At 38.4% G+C, this 22,218-nt stretch overlaps 1 protein-coding gene and 1 long non-coding RNA gene across 2 annotated transcripts; one reads left to right on the plus strand and one right to left on the minus strand.

The window, feature by feature from the left end:
• Window positions 1-6,599: 6,599 nt before the first annotated feature.
• On the minus strand, window positions 6,600-18,902 carry LOC306882539 (suppressor of cytokine signaling 5-like). Its single transcript, XM_079437244.1, has 2 exons — window positions 18,608-18,902; window positions 6,600-12,829 (listed from the first exon to the last, which is right to left on the minus strand). The coding sequence occupies exons 1-2, from the start codon at window positions 18,678-18,680 to the stop codon at window positions 11,121-11,123; spliced, it is 1,782 nt and encodes a 593-aa protein (XP_079293370.1). The 5' UTR covers window positions 18,681-18,902; the 3' UTR covers window positions 6,600-11,120.
• LOC306882540 lies at window positions 15,566-18,900 on the plus strand. The gene is made up of 3 exons (XR_013785263.1): window positions 15,566-15,916; window positions 15,985-17,258; window positions 17,600-18,900. It is a non-coding gene; the product is annotated as an uncharacterized lncRNA (long non-coding RNA).
• Window positions 18,903-22,218: the final 3,316 nt, after the last annotated feature.

The following is a 22,218-nucleotide window of genomic DNA, read 5'->3' on the forward strand; positions in this document are numbered from 1 at the left end:
CATAATGCAGCACATGTGTACCTTGCATTCTCAGCGTTGCCACAAGGGATGCTCTAGCGGGCATTACTGTAGACAGATTTCTCTTTCAGGTCAACAACTATCATGGCAACAGTTAGCAATGGATGCGATGAATGTGCACATTGGAATCTTCCTGGGAAGTTGGAATTTATGAGTTCTGAAGTTTAAAAAACTACATTTTTGGTAGAACTTTTTTGGTCTGTTTGAATATTTCAGTCTGCAAACTATTGGACTAAAAGCATTCTTCTTTTTATTCTACGCACCTGAGAACTTTTTGTTTGTTTTGAGCGCACACAATTCCTGGTTGAGTTGGGAAGTCGTAATTAACACATCAGGGGCCTAATTCGCATATGATTGGATTTCCTTGCCTATTGAGGATGAGTGCCATACTTTTTCTGAACCATATAGAGATATTTGTGGGTGTTCTGGAGTTGATGTGGTTGCACACGTTGCACTTGAATTTAAGATGAATTATGATTTATAAAGAGGAATGTATTCAGGAACATTTTTGAGTGTACAGACATTTTATAAATCGTTAATTGGAACATTTCGGGAAACTGTTTTACATTCATTATATGCACCTTTTTTAAATTGAGGCCCCAAGTGTGTTTAAATTACATTAGTCAGAGCAAGTTTTCAATGTACATCTTAATATGCAAATAAGCATATTAGAATAATTTCATGTGACACTCAAGACTGGAGTAATGCTGCTGAAAATTCATCTTTACATCATAGGAATAAATTACATTTTAAAATATATTACAATAAAACATCTGTTATTTTTAATTTTAATATTATTTCACATTATTACTGTATTTTTGAGCACATAAATACAGCCTTGGTGAGCATAAGAGACTTCATTAAAACATTTAAAAATCATGATAAATAATGCACAATGGGTGTTATTAGAGATTTATATTATATTGTAATTGTACAATACTTTTGTTCATGCAAAAGCTTGTTTTATTGAAAAAAAAGTTTACCATTAGTTTACCACTTGTTTCCCACTTTGTGGTAGCGGCATTCATGTTCAGTTCATAAATTCTATCGAAAATAACTTGAATGCACCAAAGATCAAGTCCCACTTAACCTTTTTCTGGCAAGGAAATTAGTTTGTTAGCTGATTTAGGTTATAAAATGTCATGTGGCTTAATTCCCGGGAAAAAAGTTAATAAATAATAATAATAATTATAGGGGTTCAGTTTAGGACCATTGCTTTCATACTTGCAATTCGGAATTTACACGAACCAAACCCTATGCTATCTTTTCAAGAAGACCCTGTCTAGTTTCACTGGTGTATATCAGAGTTTGGAAAAATGCTTTGACACCAATCAAACAAACCAAGCTCTGGCATCAAACAGACTTGGTTACAAAAAGCTCCGGTGTGAAAGTGTTCTTACCCTCATTGCTCAAGAGTGCCTTTTAAAAAATGAGACAGTCCAGAAGTCCTTGAGGTTTAATCTTGCATCCAATCTATTGCGGCTCGTGGAGCTGTTCCACATGATTTCAGATATTATGACATGCAGCCAATGGGGACTGAAAAGCTAAACAAACATACATTTTCATAAAACCTTGTGATTTACAGTGTGATTTCACGTGTTAATGAAAGCAGTAAAATGACCTACCAAGGGTTTTATGAATCACATCATTTCAGCTGTGGCCAGAGCTGTAACATTTCATAAAAAATTCACTTTCTAAACACTATTACTTGGCACAGTGGATTCTCAGTATCTGGATCTAAAATCTAATGAGGGTGAAAACATCTCCTGCCAAGTCATCTCCAAAACATAGTTAACAGTGGTCTAAACTGTGGCCATGAGAGCGTCATCTCAGAAACCACACGTTTCCATTTTAAGGTTTACAATAATCCATCTCCATACATATTTTTGCCACAAGGGCAGCTAAACTGTATTGCATGATCATGTTCAGCAGAGAGCCTACTAATCTTCTCAAACCTTTCCTCAAAATATATTTCACAACTCTGTCACGTGGCACACCACAGCTTCTATTGAAGTCAATTGATCAAAAACCCAAAAATTGTAGGCTACATGCATCTTGAGCTTAATTATGACTAATTTATGTAAAAATGCATGAACAGTAATGCAAGTACATATCAACTAGCTCTCAAAGGGTTTTGCTTTAGGATCCAGGTTTTATATTGGACATCAAGTGGTGACATATCTCTAAGCCAGTTGAGATGTCTAGAATGATATTTTATTTTACCTTCTAGTTTTTTTTTTTCTGGTTCATAATTTTCAGACTTCCCATGTTGTAACTACCCAATTAGCTAGCTTCCAGTTAGCCAAATGAATTGTCACCAATGGTGTTTGATTCAACACAATTTTCTGCACTGTATTTCATATTGAAAAAATTGTGAATTGCATAACAGTAATTAACAAGGATTTGCTATTGTTAGTCAAAGGCAAGTGGTATTAGGGGGAGGGACATTGGCAGGGACATTCTCATTCTAGAGATCTGATAAATAAATTGTACATTTTTGTAAATAAATTGGTAAATTGTCTGGACACGCCCACAAGTGCAAGATGAGTCATTCATAGTTCAGTCCACTTTCCAAGAAGAGAAAGACTGTAGATTTTGAATGCATATAAATGCTAACAGAGAACAATTTTGTCAACTTCAAGGATGACAATAGCATCTCGATGCCCACATGGCTATTACGTACTGAAACAAAACTAAACAAAAATAACATTTAGATCGTGGATGTGATCGTGCGTGGGGTCTAACTTGTATTTAACCCACAATAATTCTTTAAAGGGGTCATCGGATTCTAAATCCACTTTAAGTTGTTTGAACATAAATGTGTGTTGGAAGTGTGTACATCCATCCTATAATTAGAAAAATCCACCCCGTGTTTTTTTTTAAATCCCTATTTTAAAATCCCCTTTCTCAAATCAGGCTGTTCTGAGATTCCTGTCAGAATGACTTTGTTCTGTACAGGCCGCTCCCACGATAGTTGATTGAGAAGGCCGTCTTACCTTAGACCCGCCCTCGAGTGAGCTGAGTGAGCTGTAAACAGTCCGACCACCATTGTGTCAACTCTGGTGTAGGGGAAGACAAGATGTCTCAGATTAAGCAACTGAGGTGCTTCGTTTTTGGATGTAATAATGAATATAGCATTGTCATTTACTCCCTACATCTGAGCTGCTGAAGACGCAGAGGATTAACGTTACTTTCGCTTTGAGGTGAATGCACCGATCCCCAATCTGCCTAAATGCATCTATGTTCGCGCGAATCATTCATGAAGTGAGTAGTGAGTATAAGGTTTTTTTTTTTTTTTTTTTTTATGAATCTGCAAATTGCCATTCCTAACAGTGTGCTAGTTAGCAAGTTTCACAGCTAAAGTAAACAGTACTGCTTGTCACACCACAGAAGAGAGGGGCAGGGTCAGCAGAGCTCATTAGCATTTAAAGCAACATGGACTAAAAAAAATGGTCTTGCTGAAAACAGCTGATTTTGACTGGGTAAAAAAGGTGTTTTTTTACACTACTATTGATAAATTTTAACCAAAGCATGTTAAAGACTTTTAATTGAATCATATCCATTTGTGCAAAATGGGCATCCGATGACCCCTTTAAACTTCAAAACATACAGTCTGCAAAAACACGAGTTTCAAAACAGTCCAGTTTCTGTCCCTACAAAGCACTAGAATCTTTCTCTTTCGACAGGAGAGTTGAAATTAAACCTCTGCAAGTGAAGCCCCAGAGGGAGAAAGAGGGGAAGTGAAGGAGAGAGGGAGAGGCTGAAGAGGAAGGATTTTGTCATAAACACGTACATAGAGTGGAATAACTATGCCAGGATTAAGACTGAGGAAAACTTTCCAGAGCTGGTTTGAGCCTTGCAGGCAAGCAAGAGAACGCGAGAGAGACCAGAGCCCCCAGTCCTTGGGTTTACAGTAAGGCCAGCCAAACAACAATGATGCACTACAATGAGAAGGTGGACACAACTGTAGTGGTGAAAAGGGGATAGAGAGAGAAAAATATAAAAAAAATTATTCTTAAAAGAAGGACATTTTGACGATCCAAAGCATATGTCGATCTTGATGATAAGATCTGTTTTTTTTTCACACATTACATTCAGCTTGAGGAAACTTTAGCGTGATTCAGCTTGAGGTAAATTAAACACAGACCCTTGGTAGGACATGTCCAGTATGAGTTATAGCAGAATGAGATAATGGAACAAACGATGGCAGATCATATCATTCACTTGCCAGGTAAGAGTGCAAAATAACAAAAGGTTGGAAAATTGCAAAATGATGATACTGGATTGGAAAAGAAGCAGGTATTGAATATTACTAAAAAGCAACAGATGCGGAAGGTTAGGCCGAAGGCAATAAAGTCAACTAAAGGTTAAAGACAACATGAAATGCTGCTCACAAGCCATTTTACAGTAACACTTTACTTTAGGGACCAATTCTCACTATTAACTAGCTGCTTATTAGCATGAATATTACTAGCATATTGACTGTCTATTAGTACTTATAAAGCATTTAAGCATGACTCATTTTACTTCTGTAATCCGATGCAAAATATTCAATGTTAAAAACAATATTTTGAGTGGGATTTGATTTTGAAAAATGTCAGTATTTATGTTTTGCTCATTACTTATCTATAATGGTAGTGAGAGATCATTTCTGCCATATTGGGACATATCTGATGGAAACAGCTTATTAAAAAAAAAGTAGGGTAAAGAAAATATATTAATCAATGTGATTGGATGGAATGCAAGCTTGCAGACAATTGTAAGAACGAAGCAGGGTTTAAGCAAACTAAATGATTGGAGAAGTCCTGCAAACGACACCAGAGAAAAGTTTTACCGGAAGTTGTAAAAAAAATAAATAAATAAATAAAATAAAAAATCAATTTAATAGCATGTATAAATCTATAAGATTATTAAGGTGCATTTAGAAAATAGGTGGAATTTCAATTTCATGCAAATGAATGCAAGTTCTGCTAATGATTAATGCATAATTACTGTAGGCTATTATTAAAAATAATATGTAAAAATAACACTTTTAAGACCCCAATCTTTGTTTTCACTTCCTTTGGGGTGAGGTTCTCTAATTAGAGTGGACAGAAACCCCATATAATTCTCCCCGACTATGCTGTTGAGACACGTCGCAGCTGGTGTGACCACTTTTCTTATGTATGATGAGAGCAGAGTCGACAGAGGGACTGCGGCAGTTGTGCATATGACATGTTATGTGAGGACTAAAACCGGACTTAAGCACACCTCCCATTTCAAGCAGTTTAATCTCACCAGTACATGGCAGAGTCGTCATATTTTGACAAGCTTGTGGCTAATCCGCTGTAGGCGAACAGAACAGTGAGGCTCGTTCCTCCAGATGACAGTACGATAGTGATGGCTGTTTTTCTTGGCTCTGGAAGCCAGGTTGGCACGCACAAAGCTGATTTAGGCCCTGCCCTCTCCTCCTGGACTTGACAGCTGCCTTCCACACTGGGTGTAAAATACTGTCTGGGGATGTATTTCTGGTATGAAATATGGATGGGAGCCTGTGCATGTGTATTTAGGCAGGGAGAGGTGAGAGAGAGGTCAGCGTTCACTTTGCCGCCACAGACTTGGAGGCCATCCAGAGCAAAAGAGACAGCGGCTTTTTCTCCCTCTCTGATTCTGCTCTGCTTATGGATGATGTGCGGAGATATGAGGCATGAGAAAAGCTCACGCACATGTTTTGAGTGAGAGGTATGCTGCCTATGGAAAGCACGAGCGGAGTCGGGAATGAGACTCGTAACTAGGACGGCTTTTCATTCACCCCATTGACCATATCGCGTTCACCAAATAGGAGAATATGAGAATAAACCGAGTCTGCCGGATAGAACTCGATCTGTTCATGCAGTGTGCTATAAAGAGAAGAAATTGAGAAAGTGTTGTTTTCAAAGATCGGTTTTCATCGATGGTCCGGCAGTATATGAGCACTGAATCATGCCATTTTTAATAAAGTAAACATTAATGGCCTATCTTCTTCTGCTCAATCCTCTTCTCCAAAGGATACGTTCAATTATTCACAAGCTTTGGGTGGGTAATGTGTAACTGATAACCTGGATGCTATTTATATTTCATTTCAAAAGGACAAATAATACCGCTGACCTCCAGGCCAAACTCAAGTCCAACTCACGTGAATTTCTGTTATGATGGAATAAGATTTTTGTTACTAAAGTCAATACAAAACCGCCTTTGTGCATCATTTTACTTCCAAAATGTGAATGAAGCAACAAAAAAAAAAAAATAGTAGGATGTGATTTCATTCAGCAGAAATGATTGTTTGAAGGGAAGTAGCTGAAAAATAAGAGGTCCTGGTAATGTCACCAATATGGAGAATCGTTATAGAGCTAAATCCCGATTAAAATAATTGTATTTCTTCACAATGACATGCACTGATGAACTGGGCCCAAAAAGGTCAGTAACATACATTAGGGTCAATGTTGAATTTATGGTAAACCTGGGACAGAATGTCACAAAGTGACAAATGAAGTATGAAACCAAAATAATGATGAAAGAAACCAATTTGTGATCATATCCAATTACTGCATGGAATACACTCAATATTTTATTAATAATATTAAGACAACGAAGCATTCACAAAGCACCAAGAGTGACATCTACAAGTGCATTGGCTGTAACAATGAACAGGTTATTCAAAGAATAAAACAGAGTCAAAGAAAAAATTCAGAGGACAAACAAAAAAACTAAAACATCACCATCTTTGTTTTCTAAAAACACATATTTCATCCAGATATTAGTTCATAAAATGAGAAGATCGAAGGTAACAGAACAATATTTGGTGATATACTGTAGGATTAGAGATCGGTTAGTCTGTGGCAGCTGAGAAGGCTGCTGTGATTGGTCAGAATGTATAAGGCGGTCGAGGAGGCAGAATGACAACCATTAGCCCCCATCATCGTCAAGCCCTGTCACCACAGCGCCCACATACATACTGCTACAAGCGTGCACGTATAGCATTAAAGTGACATAAGATTGCAACCATGGTTACATCACACTCAATGTGTATTAGAGATACAGTTTATGTAAAAATAATTCATTAAATGCTACTTTGCTTGCATAAAACTATTCAACTCCTTTTGCAACATATTGTGGCACCAAAGTCGAAAAGATCAGAGGCCTCATTTATAAAACCCATGTAAATTCAAATTTAATCCTAAAGTCCATGGATTTGATCCTGCGTAGGAACAAATTGGGATTTACGAAGGCTAAAACTGTCATGGTAGAGTTCTTGTACGTAAACCAAGTGAAAAGCATGATTTTTAAATGAAAACAGAACTGACTAAATGAGTAAATAAACGACCACATTTACATACACCAAAATTTAGAAGTATCCAAATTTTGTTGCAATGAATATGGGCAGATAAAAGCTTTTCATGCAATTATCATGCTTTCATAGTAAGGACTATTATACGCATGTTTAATAAATGAGGCCCCAGAGCTTTACACATTGGCACTAAAGTAGAGCTAAAAAGAGTTATGATCTAAACAGAAGGATTAGTAAGTTCAAGATCAATTGCTGCCCTGCCACAGTCTGTAGCATAAAGTCCACTCTATAATAAATCTCAACATTTAACAATTATTGGTACACGAGTATGCGTGCATGTATCAAACAGTTTTTTCACCGGCTAGTTTGCAAGCAGGGTGTACTTGACATGGTCATATGGTCAGTGTGTGCTACGGTGGCTGACATAAGAAATTTCCCATGGGGAAAAAGGGCAGAAAGAACATCAGACTCCTCCATATAGAGAAGTGATGTCAAAATTATCAAGTTGTTAACCATGAAAACAAGGACAAAGCATCCCCAGGCCATAAGCACAAGACACAGCTCATAGAAGTCTCAAAACAAGACTCCTCACTGTAATCTTTGTTGACTTCTGCAGTCCCACCGTTACTATTTTAAACGCAATAAACCAGGCCTGAGTTACTGGAGAACAATGTGTTGGATTAGTTTGGTGTGTTACTTCCCTCGTAATACTTTCTCTAAACTATTAACTAAATAACGACTGCGGTTTCAAACACAGCCTCATTCCTCGAAGCACTCAGTGTTCCTCAATGGAGCACTGTGTGCGTTAGCCTCTTGCTAATGCTAACTTTAGCTAGTATCCAGACTACACAAACAACACGCTCACTGCTTTCAGCACTACATATCCAAGAAATAGGGTGATGCTGAGGATGTGGTCAGACCGGGGAGGAAGAGGAAAAATTCGAGCAAAAAGTCCCTCTCGTCTATTTTCGTGGCACCCATCAAGAAACACAGAGTGGTCCTTTTAGCAGGTGGTAAATTTAGAGGCTAGCACATTAAATTTAGCCTGTGATTAGAGCCTGTAAGGCAGGGCAGGGTGTAACTCTGCCAGGAGTGACTCGCTCACTGTGCAGAGGCATACAAAGTCCCAAATGACTGCATGAGTATGCCTCAATGTTTTAAAAAAAAAAAAAATCCAAAGGATTTGGTGAGGACCAGGCTATCACTAAGCATTTAACAGCCCTCGAACCAACACCCTTGAAAATTAAGCTTTCTGTCATAAATGCAGCAGCTTAAATCATCTGAACTCATTCCTGAAACGGGAAAGAGCTTTACGAATTTCTGCTGAATGCCTTCAGCATCGTTGACAGTTTGCTATAGGGGAAAAATATCCTCGGGTTAGCATTAAGTGCATTTCTTTACAAAAACGTACTGTGGTGGTACCAGGTTACAGTAATATCAAAGAAAAACCATGGTACATGCTCTAAAAACATGGCACTATGATGGTACATGTCCATATCCCATTGAATTACCATTTTACCAATTCTTAAAAATCATGGTACTTTTTTAAAACATTGACAACACAAAAAATGGACTACACATAAATGTCAAATTTAAATATAAAAAAAATAAAAAATAATAAGCAGGTCTTCAATTGGTCAATCTGGCCTCCAAGCCTAAACCCTGGAAGACCAACAAAAACCAGGCTGTTTTTTGACCGCATGTATGGATCAGGGAGAGGTTGTGAAACTGCCTGCTGTGACCAAGCGCTCCTATTTTGTCTGTAAATTCAATGAAAGGCATATTATTCTCAAAGCTGATGTCTTGAAAGCAGATGACATCATCTGACATGAACCACTACATACTTGACAATGTGAGCCTGTATACAGAGCATACAGTGTGCAGGGTGGAAGAAATTTTAAGATGGCTGTTTTACGTATTTATTCAGGTCATTCAAGCGGAAAAATAGAGTAAAAAATAAATTCTAAAATTAACAAAATTACTTCCTTTCAGTAACAACCGAGGTGTATTTTGAAAGGGTTTAAATCGCGGATTTAATTGCAGTTCAAATAAATGGCTTCAAAATGGGTGCTACTCTGCCAGAAAACTGGATACTATAATTAAGTCATTGAGCTCAATATAAATAATCAAAAGGCATGGTGGAAGATTTCTCATTCGCAATAACCTAGAGATGCACACCTTTGGTCGCTGATCATCAAACACCCAAATACTGCAAACTGTACCAGTTTTACATATCATTATGCATGTCTGAGATTTGCTTGGAACTTGAAAGTTGAAAGTCTACCATTGCAACACTGAACATCTGACATTAAACATTAGCGTGATGTTGTTGACTTTAATTGTTTGTTTTTTTGTGTGTAAGACCAAGCACATCAAAAGTATAGAATTTTATAACTATATCTTTACAGTGTCGAGGGAATCTCAATCCCTAGTGCACACAATTATGATGAAAGAAGCATAACTGAATGCTTCATAATGAATAAAAGTGCAACATTATCAAGTGGGACCAATCACACTTTAACATAACTGGACATCAATCCAATAAACATTAAATATATACGCAGTGATGGCATCTGTCTGGTTTCCAACAATATCTAAAGTGAAAACCATCTTAGAGGTATCTATACAAGTTTTACAGAGGACTTTCTCTGTCCACTTTCGGCTGTTGCATATAACTATATTAGCCTCGAGTACAAACCATATGCACAGGCAAGGTAAGAGCCACTTGACACTAACAAACTTCAGGTGACTCATGCAAAGAATATGGGGGCTAAACTGACATCCTATGAATAAGGTCCATAAAAAAAAAAAAAAAAACAGACAAACAATACAATACAATCGGTTTATATGCATGTACTTGAGTCTATAAGTCATTGTGTGGTACACAAACAACAATTAAAGTGCCATATGTCATTTTAGACTGTCACTGATAAAAATAGAAAATTGTAAAATAGATCGTTTAAAACAAGGATTATGCTGGGATATGATACTACATGAGGGCGTAGTTTTAAATAATCTGTCCTCCCTATCATATGGCACACGGTGCACTCTGCTCGCTCCTCCCTGCAATTAATTCATGCCTTTCACTTCTGTCTGCCTCGATTTTAAAAATAAAGCATGCTTAGTGCTGAGAGGTGCGTGTATAACTGTGATCCTGTCCATGTACACACGGCTTAACAAGTGCTGCCTCAGGGAACTTGACACTTGTAGGAGGTCACAGTAAAGTATCTTGAAGGTATTGCTGATACATTAGCCGTGACTTAGCAAATAGGCATATAGTTTACTTGACTAGATATTTAACATCAAATTTTTAGAGTAGCAGATATTCAGGTATGAAGACTTCCAAGATTACTTGAATATATTTTAAATCACTGGACTAAGCTTCTGTTGATCCTTTTGCCTGACAAAAGAGGCTAGTTAATGTGACAACACTCAGTTTTACTGCTCAAAATAGTGTAAAACACTAGAAGATAGAATGCAGGGGGCATGCGGGCAGGCTAGTGGAGATCCAGAGGATATAAGGTAATAGGAAAAATAGCAGAGAGAATAAGACCATCTCATTCCCAGCATGCTCGACACTTCAGCGGTTAAGCTAGCTTGACAGAATGTACTGCACTGAAACATATGTATGGATTCCATGTGTAGAATTAACCGGAAAAAACTGCTGGAAGTTCATAACATCCTCTGTTGCTGTGTATCTAAAGCCAGCTGTATGATGGATAATATGAGCCACATACTCCTCTGGCGGCAAAGCTCTTGCCCACAATCCTGCCTCTCTCGGGCGCAGAGCCAGACCTCATTTGACCTTGAGTGGTGGCTCTCTCTCTAGCCAGCGAACACGGACTTTCTGTTTGTAGTGATACTCCTTCAGGAAGTCCTGCATGGTTGGAGGCAGTAGCAGGGCACCAATGCCATCGTAGGTGGTGTGTCTGCAGATGGCAGCTCGTGCCAGGTGCTGAAGGCTAAAAGGGAAAGTCCGGTGTAAGGGAGCAGTGAGCAGGGGCTCAAAGAACATACAGGCACTGGGGTCTTTATAGTGCTCCAGCAGGCCTGTTACTGTGGAAGAGTGGAAGACACAGGGGTCATGCGCATCAAAGCTAAAGTTGTGATTCCATTGTTCAATGCGTGCATGCAGTGAACGATTGTAACGTCGGAAGCTAACGGAAAACAAGTAGTCCTCCTGTGCAGAATCACGTAACAGGAAGGTACCCTCTGGTCGTCCATCAAGCAGTGCTTCTGCTTGGTACCGGTCCATCACCCCCCAATAACAAGGAAGTGCAGTTATGGCCTGTAGGTCAGGCACCAAACAATGAATATAGTCAATCTGCGTGTGGACCTTCCAAGGCCCCGGCTGTCTGGAACAGTGAGTGTCCCCAGAAGCATGCCTCTGCTTGGGCCTCCGTGTCTGTAAGCAAAGAGTAGTTGAGTCCTCCTCAGAGTCACAGTCAACAGTGTGGGATGGCACTGCCATACTCGCTGCAACCGGTGCTGCAATCCCTGATAAGCCCCCAGAAATAGAGGAGACTGTTCCCAGACTTCTGCCGTCCCCAAGTCCTTCCCCAACACCAGGAGCCATCTTTGGTCCCAGTTTATAGAGGGAAGAGTTCTGTAAAGTTGCTTCCAGCGTATGGATCTGTGCATTTGGAGGGGGATCTACTCCTTCCTCTATGCTAAGTCTACGTCGTTCACGCAGCCTCTCCTCCACATCCTCAGGGGATGGATGTGCCGAATCAAATGCATCCAAAAGAGCAGTTGAAGAATGAGGGCTAACTGGCGCCGTATGTTGCTTAATTAGGTGCCACTTGTTGGCCAGATCTGAACCAGGTGTGAAAGGGCATGTTTCAAGCATAAGTTCAGTAAGGTGGATCTTACGTTTGGAGGACACCTGGCCTTTGGCTGACTGAGAGCGGCGGTGTGTGGGGAGAGGAAGGCACAAGTCTACAGTGTCCCGAAGTCGCTGTCGTAGAGAACGGGTGCTAAGGCTGTGCCCACCGCTGCAAGATCCTACAGAATCATTAATCTCTTGGATAGAGCTAACTCCATAGCGACGCTCCCTCCTAGCTGTACTTCCTCTTGAGCGTCCCGTTCGCCTGTCAGCCTCAAGCGAACTTTGTGTTTTAGTTGAGCAAGAATGCTTCTTTTTACCTCCCCAGGGAGCATGACGCGAGTAGGAGTCCCTACGGACAAGGGGACCCCTCCGTGCATCCTCACTCTCTTTGTCAATGGAGATTTCTACTATCTGGGGAATATCAGCCACACAGTTATGGCCTCTGCATCCTCCAGGAACCAGTGGAAGTGGTGACAAGGTCCGTGAGGGTGTGGAAGACCTAGTTTCATAGGGTTCTGCATGTGCTCCCCTGCCCAAGTCCACCACACAGTGGACACAATCTAAATCCTGGCTACACAGATGGGACTCTGAGCCATCGTTGTGGAAGAGGGCTTGGCATCGACTCCTGAGGTTACCCCACATCTTGCCCACTTTCTCCATAGAATGGAGACAACGACCTATCAGAGAAACAAAGAATTAGGGATTAAAATCTTGTTGCGGTTTATAAATAAGAGACTTGTGATGTTATCTTGGTGTACACTGGATGGGAGATGTTAGATCACGGGTCTCCAACCCTGCTCCTGGAGAGCTACTATCCTGCAGATTTCAGCTCCAACCCCAAACAAACACACCCGAAGCAACTAATCAAGGTGTTCATGGCTACTTGATAATCACAGACAGGTGTATTAGAGCAGTGAAATCTGCAGGTCAGTAGCTCTCCAGGAGCAGGGTTGGAGATCCCTTTGTTAGATGTTTGATAACTGTAGGTCAATATGTTAAGATGGTAGTTTGACAAAATGGAATGTGAAACATGTTAGACATAGATGAAGCAGCACTGAAACATGTTTAGTTTGTGAGCACAAAGAATGTGCACATCATTTTAGACACAAAGAGTATGTATATGTTGGGTAGGTGCAGGAGTGGTACAGTTAGCACAGAGTTGCCAGGCAGACATGCATCGACACAAGGCCATGGCTATAAATGAACCGAGGGATCTGCTCCCAGCTGATCTGCTGGTATGTACTGTATTACTGAGCCAGTCTGGACCTGACCAAGAACTTTCACTGTCATGGCAGCAGACACATACACACTCAAATGCACAATAGAGAGGTAAAGAAGTATGGATAGAGGGAGCAGAGACAGAGAACATGCAGATAGACAAAAACAAAAAAAAATCTGTCTGAGGGGTGGTTTCTGTTCCATTTTTCAGTTAGAAAAAGTGCTGATCTTGTTTAAAACACTGTGGTTGAACTGCACAAATTATGCTAAATGGAGGCCACCGGCATATCACGCTCAGATCTCCCCATTATAAGAGGAGACCAAACGTATCATCTTCACAGAGCAAAATATATAGTTGACTAGTCTAATGCCAGGATAATACATACAAATTAAAAGGAGAATTTCATATTTGAACAGGCAATCTCATAAGCTTACAAAAAGTCTTCCAGCAACTCCAAAAAGATCTGGAGGGGCTGGATTCTATAGGACATTATTCACATATCCAAATCATACCAACACTCGAAGTTACATGGAATGAAGCAACACAAAACATTTATCTCTGTGTAAAGACTATGCATTCTTTTCTAGGGCACACAAATAAAACCACAAATATAAGCAGGAAAAACCTAATGTTTTCATTCTGCTCTCAGAGCATCACGATTGTATGCTTTTAAATGGTGCACTTGATGTGGATTTCCAGTCATTTGGCCTTTGCTCGCTCATGCACACGTGAAGTTCAAGGCAATGTAGGGCATCCCATTTGTCATCTACTGATTATGAAGGGAGCTCACAAATAGTGGTCAATCGATAAGAGGTTTTAAATGGTCAATAGTGGGTAGGGTGAACAAGAGCAAGGCAGCCCATTTATTAAGTACAACTTAATGACAAATGAGAGATGTATACAAATTGATTCAATGAAATGACTTGTTACTTATTACTTACACCATTACTTAAAATCAAAACACTGAAGAATTGTATCCATGAACAAAGATGTAGAAAGATTTGAGATGAAACAAGGAACAATCAATGTGACAATCTCAAATAGAAATACAATAGAAATCCCAAATTCTCAAGGACTGGGGGCTCTATTTGGGACAAGGCCTATGACAGTTAACTCTTTGAATGAAGGTGCATTCTGCCCTAGGTCTAAACTAAATATTCTTCCCTTATTAGGTTCCAGGGCAGTAGTTTGTAGGAGTAGCAAATAGCAATTTACATGTGAACATTCTGTACAATCACATTTGCAGTTATGTAATGCACAACATTTATGACTTTACATTCTTATCTACTCTGCATTACATAAGCCACATTACTGTTGAATTAACCATAAATTACATTTCATGACTTAAAAATGCTCCTAGAAAACTCTTGAAAGCCTAAATACAATTCACTTACTGTGCTCTGTACAACTGTGATAGGTTATTGGTTGAAAGTGTAGTGGATATTTGTAGTATAGTTTAACATCATGTGTTGTTTCCATATTCAAGGGGCAGTACTGCTTCCTTTTACTACAGGAAGCAACTTCAAATACCACCTTTCCTCAAATTAAGAGGGACCAAACCAACAGGACAAAAGCCTCTCTGAAATCGTAAATGACTGTAAATAAGCAAGTGAAGAGCAGTGAGATGTTATGCAGAGTTATATAAGAAACACTGACACACTGAGCCTTCACACACTCAAGCTACCCAATTATCCAGTTTCATTCCAGCAACAATTCTAAAGGTTTCATTAAATGTTTAAGTGCTGAGAAGTTGAATTGTAAATCAACAATTTCACATTTACTGTATCTGCTCGCCAGCCAAAAAATAACATTGCACCTGCAGAGTAACATTCATATAACACTTCAAATATACGACATGATGAGACATGGAATCTTTTATTTTTCACACACGCTTTTCATCTAACTCTACCCTTTCAGTCTCCAAATACATCACTAATGTACCGCAATATCAGATGCATCAGCCTTGTTTTTCCATGGGAGTTGGCATAATATTTTCCTTGACTATGCAAATCACTTTCACAAAAACAAACAGCTTTGGCTTCCAAGAATGAATGCACAGAGTGGGTATTCTCTCCAAAATGTTCCTGGGACAACAAAGGTGAAATAACTTTTTGAAGAACATTTCTGAGAATGAATTTCTTCACAGACACTTTTTGAAAGGATAGTTCGCTTAAAAATTATAATTTTTTTTTTTCATTGTTTACTCACCCTCATGTTGTTTAATTTGCTTTCTTTCTCTGTATTATTTCTTTCTTCTATTAAACAAGGGGGATATTAGCCAAAATATGCGTGCTTATGCTTTCCATGCAATGAAAGTGAATGCAAATAAATAATGATAGTGATGCACAGAAGTTTCTGCAACCAAAAATATCCATGCGAAACAGCAAAAACTTTTTGGAATGAAATGAATAGTATTGGAGGGCTGAAACCATTGACAGAAACAGTGATGTTTAATTAGCGCTGAATTACTGTGATGTTTTTATCATCTGTTTGGACTCCTATTCCGATGGCACCCATTCACTACAGAGGATCCATTGATAAGCAAGTGATGGAACGTTAAATTTCTCCAAATCAGGGGGCTATTTCATAAAACAAGCTTACCAAATAAGCCAGGTTTATTTCAGTTAGTCTGACTTATTGTCACTTGATTTGGTTCAAAATAAGCCAGACTAACTGAAATAAACCTGGCTTATTTGTTATACTTGTTTTATGAAACAGCCCCCTGTTGGGATGAAGAAAAACTCCAATATTTTGGATGGCCTAAGAGTGACTGCATTTTTTTGGGGCAAACTATTCCTTTAAGAACACCCAACAGACACACTACATGTAAATGCGTCCTCAGCAAACAAATGTCTTGCCCTGCTTTCTGCTAATAAACGCGTGCAGAGATGAGACATAATGAGAGCAGTTGGACAACTGACTTCTGTGACTTTGCATGTCATGTGGAAGTTCTCTTCAGAAGCCTTTTCTTCAGACTCCTAATTAGGGACAGTCTGTCTTCTCAAAAACTGCTCTGATCCAGCTCTCTCTCAGATGAGAAAATGCAGAAAAGTATGAGAGTTCCCCAAAATTAACAAGACTAGATGTCTTGTCATTATCAGACCAGCAGTTTGGGATATGAAACTCCTCGTGTGGCTCTCCTGCATAAAGGCACTTCAATTTGGCAGTGTGGGTCATGAGTACGTGGATGAAGTGCCATTGTGAATGAGTGTCATGAGCTCAGCAGCACATCTACCGCTACCCTGTGTAGTGTGTACTCATTACTCTGATCAGATATCAAAGGAGACTCTAAAGCATTCTAAAGAAGTGACTCATCATAAGCTTGCATTGATTATTTATGTACCCTATATAAAATTACCTTGGAAATAATATATCATACATGGATTACTTGAATGTATTGCAATGTGTGGCAAGAGTTAGGAAGCAGTGGTGTGCGAACAAGATTGAGAAAAGAAAAAGAGCGTGAAACTACAGACATGACAACACAAATAAACAGTATAATCACAGAAAAAATAGAAATGTTGCTGCAGAACTGTATTAATCAACACATAAAACTGACCAGTGACAGTAAATATCTTGCATAACTAAATCCAGTCCAACTGGATGTTTGCTCCAAACGGAGAAAAAAAGGACAAATGTACAGGGTGCTAAATCAAAATCGCATGCTGAAAATGTAATAGGAAATCTTGCACATTTAAGCCATTCAAAGGCACAATATCCAAATTTACACTACTAAAGTTTAAGCCAAAAAAAAAGTCATTATCAAAGCCTAGATTATAATACACAAATAATGTTTACCCACTATAAGGACCTCTTGAAGAACAGCTTAACTACACCTAAGTGCTTCACCCTAAAGAGAAAAACTGGACAAAGTTAAGACTACCGCTGTTAACCCTCTGGTTGTGTTCGGGTCAAATTCACCTGAAATTTTTTTTCTTTTTCCTGAAAATACTAGTTAACGTTATCGCATTGGACTCAAACTTACTGACTTTGCGCACATAGGGTACAAGTATTTCTCATAAATTTTTTTAGAATTTTCGTAATTTTTTGTGGGTTTTATTTCACCTAGTCACACTCGTTGTGTTCCCGGTCAAAAATGACCGGACTCCGAACAACTGCTTATAAATCTGTCAATATGCTATATTATCACCAAATATTGGATTCAATCTTTTTGTCAACTTGTGTTCAGGTAACACAAAAGGCGTGACCGGAGTCCGAACACAACCAGAGGGTTAAGCAGCCTCATATTAAACCCAGAAAATATCCTCTGCAATTTCTCTCGGTTCGACACGCCTATTCTCATGGGGTCCAGATGAGTGGCCTGGCTTTTGGACAACATTAAGGGGCGGAAGTGTTTTCGCTTTCGAAAGGAGAAAAAAAAAAACAAAGGAAAAAGTAAAGAATAGTTATTTGTGGATCATTACTTTCAGAGACAAAGATGTGGAGTGGTTTTGGGCTAGAGTTTATCCTGCAATATAACCTTCCTAACTGAATTAATTCAACAAATTAACTGATAGTTAATTCTGAGTGCCAAACAACTGGGCAAAAGTACAATTTTAAGAAACAGTCATGTACAAACTCACGCATGTCAACCCCATTTCTGAGGTGAATACATGGAGTATTTGTACTTTAAAAAATAATTAATCTGTCACAACGACCTTTTAAAATGACTGCAATAACGTGGGGAAAAGACAAATGTACTTTCCCTCACGCACGCATTATTTTCAACATCTTGATGGTGGACTAGACACGTTTTAACTAGGGATACCATTAGATAATAATAAGAAACTGAACCCTACGATTAAGTTGCTAGTTTGTTTGTATTTTTGTACGAAGACATCAACCGAGAATATAATCGCAAATGCTACAGTAATGTATAGCCTACTGTCTATCCTTCCCTCAGTGCATAACAACAAAATACCGTAACAATAATATGAGCGTTGAACGCAGAAGGATACATAACACTCAGTATCAAACGTGTGCTATGTTTGCGGTTATTTTAATCTCTTTTAAGAGTATTTTACGAGCAGGTATCGAGTGAGTGAGCAACGTGGAAGGGGAGAGAGAGAGACTCGCACACTGGAGGATGTTGGAATGTTACATTGTAGCATTCGCTGAGAGGAAACACCACTCGCGCTCCGTTACATTATAAATCACGCGTAAAAGCGGCTAGAAATAACGCAAAGCATGGCGCACTGCAATCCAGAGAGCGGACACCGCAAACTGGCGTACTCACCCTTTTTATTTGTGAATATTACTTCGCAGCCGTCTTTTGTCTGAAGGCTTTTAGACTCGCTGCTGTCCCGCATACGCTCAGCCCTGGCGAATAAAACACAGAAGTGCTCATTCCTGAGGTTGACTTTTAAAAAGCAGGAGAGCAGCTGAGTCCCACGTCGTTCTGGTCGGTTGGAGTGGCAGCATAATCCGAGGCCAAATCTCCAATCCGCCAAGACCGTGCTTCTGCTTGACAAGCCGAGCAAAGTCGTGAGGACGAGGCCGACAGCGCGAGCTCACAGGCGGGTTCAGACTGTAGGAGACGCAGGAGGAGAACGCACTTCCGACGGATGGGGGAGTGACGAGCGTGTGGCCAACCAATGAGATTGCAGATCGAGAGAGCGTTGTCTCGGTTGCCACCCTGAAAACGCGGAGACTCGAGATAATGCATGAGTGCCGCGGGATGAATGATTAATGATTATAGTCAATCAGACAAAGTAGCCATCTGTTGCCTTTAACAGCTCAGTGTGTGTGTGTGTGTGTGTGTTGCTTATCAATAGGAGACTGATCCATAATGTCATTCTCATTCATTCTTAAAAAGGAAATGTTGACACTATCACACATAATAATTAATATATATATATATATATATATATATATATATATATACTGCGATGAAAGTAAAATAAAATACATAAATATATACAAATAAATAATATATTGCTGAAGCATTCAAAATATTTGTTCATATTTATATTATCCAGTTATATCAATCAAATAATTAATAAATATATAATAAATGTTTATAATAAAAAATAAATGTTTAGATTATTATGTTCTAGAACAGTGACATTTATTTTTTTTATTATGCATCATCAATCAAACTTCTTTTGTCAAAAAGTGTGGATTTTTTAATTTTTTTTAGGATACATAAAATCATAAAAGGATACATAAAAAAACGTTTTTGTTTTGTTTTTAAGTAAATATTTTATTTAAAAAACAAAATTAATGTAATTTCCATAATGGAATGCTGTTTAACTACAATTAATTTGAGATGTGTATAAACAACAACAACAACAAAAACATGGAAAATGTACTGATCATTTTCTGCCAGGACATTATCTAGTAATTTAATGAACATTTCCGTTAACCCTAAACAAATGCAATCAAGTGCAAAATTCAAATACAGGTAAAACACCTGTAAAAAATAAATACGGAAACTTCTTCATATTAATAGGATACATTGTGCTCTGTTTTTACAGGGGTTTTTCTTTCTTTTTTTTTTCTTCTTATTTTTTCTGTGAAATCAGAGAGCAAATATTGTATTTTATGAGACACTAAAAGTCCAGTGGGGCAAAAATGCTCACCCATATGCCTATGATTTATTAGAGAAGATACAGTATTCTAATTCACATGTATGTTAGAGTTTTTTTTTTTTTTTTTTTACATAATCCAAACTGATGCACAAAATTGAATGTGCCATGTTACATATGATTCTGGTCATGAGGTTTAAGTTTGTTCAGAATGGCCTTTCATGTGTCTATTTATGTCCAAACAAAGAAGCATTGTCCACAGAGGTCTGATTTCCACTATTGGCAGTTGCCGACAGTGATTTCTAATGCACTAACTATATGAACATAGACGCTGGCATTTTGGGGGTGGAATGAAGTAAGCTTTAAGACCCTCAAAGAGCCCTAAATGGCCGCTTCTATTCTTGCAACACAGAGCCTACACACTCATAAACCCTGCACTATCAGTGTCTCAAAGGGGCATTCATTTTCCTCCTGCTGGTGATGTCATCATTTAGAGTCACACCACATGCTAGACTCATGTGAGGCCGTATAGTGTGAGCTAGAACATCTTCGACTAGGCTGAGAATCAGCCTTAAGGGAAAGTCCTGATGTCGAAACAACATCCCCATTCAGCCTCCAGCAGACATCACTCATCTAATTATTGTGTCTGAAACAAGAGGACACACAGCTCAAAATGAATTGCATTAAACTAAAGCTGATGCCATTTTAAATATCTAAAAAGACTTTGTCAAACCTTTGATATGTAAAATCTGTTTTATGGCATTTAATGTATATGAGATGTGATATTTAATAGTATTATCCCAGAATTATTCAACATAATTTTGCACTTTAGTGATTCTGGCCCACACTTGCGCTTACGTTAATGAAAATAAATTCATAAAAACAGTTCTTGGTTTACTGAATTATAGTGTTCAGATGGGTCTCGGGTGCTTTTATCCATAGATCGATATGCTGTTCAATAATTAATATTTGATAGAGCTTTTCTCCAGTGGCTCAGCCTTATTGGTCACTGCAAATCTAGTGTTGTGAACTGAGCAAATATACTTATGGTTACATCATGAGCCAAAATAAAGGGATGCATGCATTAATTAACTCATAATGTGGGTTATAAGACAAAAACAAATTAATAAAAATATTTGTAATAAAGCATGCTGCAATAATGGAGTTTTTAATAGTAATTTCATACATTGTATCTTGTATATTTATCTTGTTTGTTTTATCTCTTTAAAGTATACACTTGATACATTTCGTAGATTTGAGAATGAAATATGTATGTATGCTCATATACAATTTACTTAAACTAACCTGATCAAGCAATCTACTCAAAAGATGCTAACAGTTCAGAAGTCAAAGCATTATAAAGCAGACACAGTAACTGTCAACCTAATACTTCTATAAGGACACTGCCATCTACTGGACTTTTTATCTCACTTAATGTGATTTTAATCTTAATCGTTATCACTAAAGTTGTTTCAATGATATAGACAGATCTTCTCTATCACATTTTATATTCACCCTGAGCAAAAACTGTTTCCTAAATCAAATGTTCTACACTATGAAGCATCTCAAGAAAAGAGAACAGGGAAGCGTTTGTAAATCACGCTTAAGAAATGTATATGTGCTTTCATGATGCCATTGATGGCACATTGACATTTAAATGAATTATACAACAGAAGGAAACGCGCTATTTATAATTTCTTCATAATACTTTTAATTTAATCATCAAACATCATCTATGCTGTAATAGAAGTTCTATCCACGAGATGGCGCTTTTGGTTCACTAATGATATTGAGAAGGTGGACCTCAATATATCAATATCTTGTTGTCCAAAGTCTGTCCTCAGACCCAGTGTTGCATATTATCTTTTTTTTTACACATTTACATGATACACAAAAACATGTGTTCATCTAGTTGCAATTACACACTGTAAAATTAGGTCATCTTGGCTTGCATCCACTTAACTTGCTACAATAACATTTGTATTCGCCTTTGTGAATTCAATCAGAAAAATAAAATAATGTGGTGGAGAAAAACGGGTAGTTTTATTTTCTACTGCAGTTCTCACAGTATAGCATTGTAAACACCCTTATGCAAGATGAGGATCACACTCAGAAAGACTAATAATGCATTGCTACTGGCATTGGGGTAGACCATGTCATTTCAAATAATCATTAATGATATAAACAAGTAAAACATGACTAAGAATTGAGACACCTGTGGTCTTTATGGTCCGTACGCTCGTCTGCATTGCATGACTTGAGCAGGGTGCATTATTCACACTTGCTATTCACATACACGCGCGCACGCACACACGCACGC

The sequence above is a fragment of the Barbus barbus genome (assembly GCF_936440315.1).
Source record: "Barbus barbus genome assembly, chromosome: 16".
Lineage (NCBI taxonomy): Eukaryota > Metazoa > Chordata > Actinopteri > Cypriniformes > Cyprinidae > Barbus > Barbus barbus.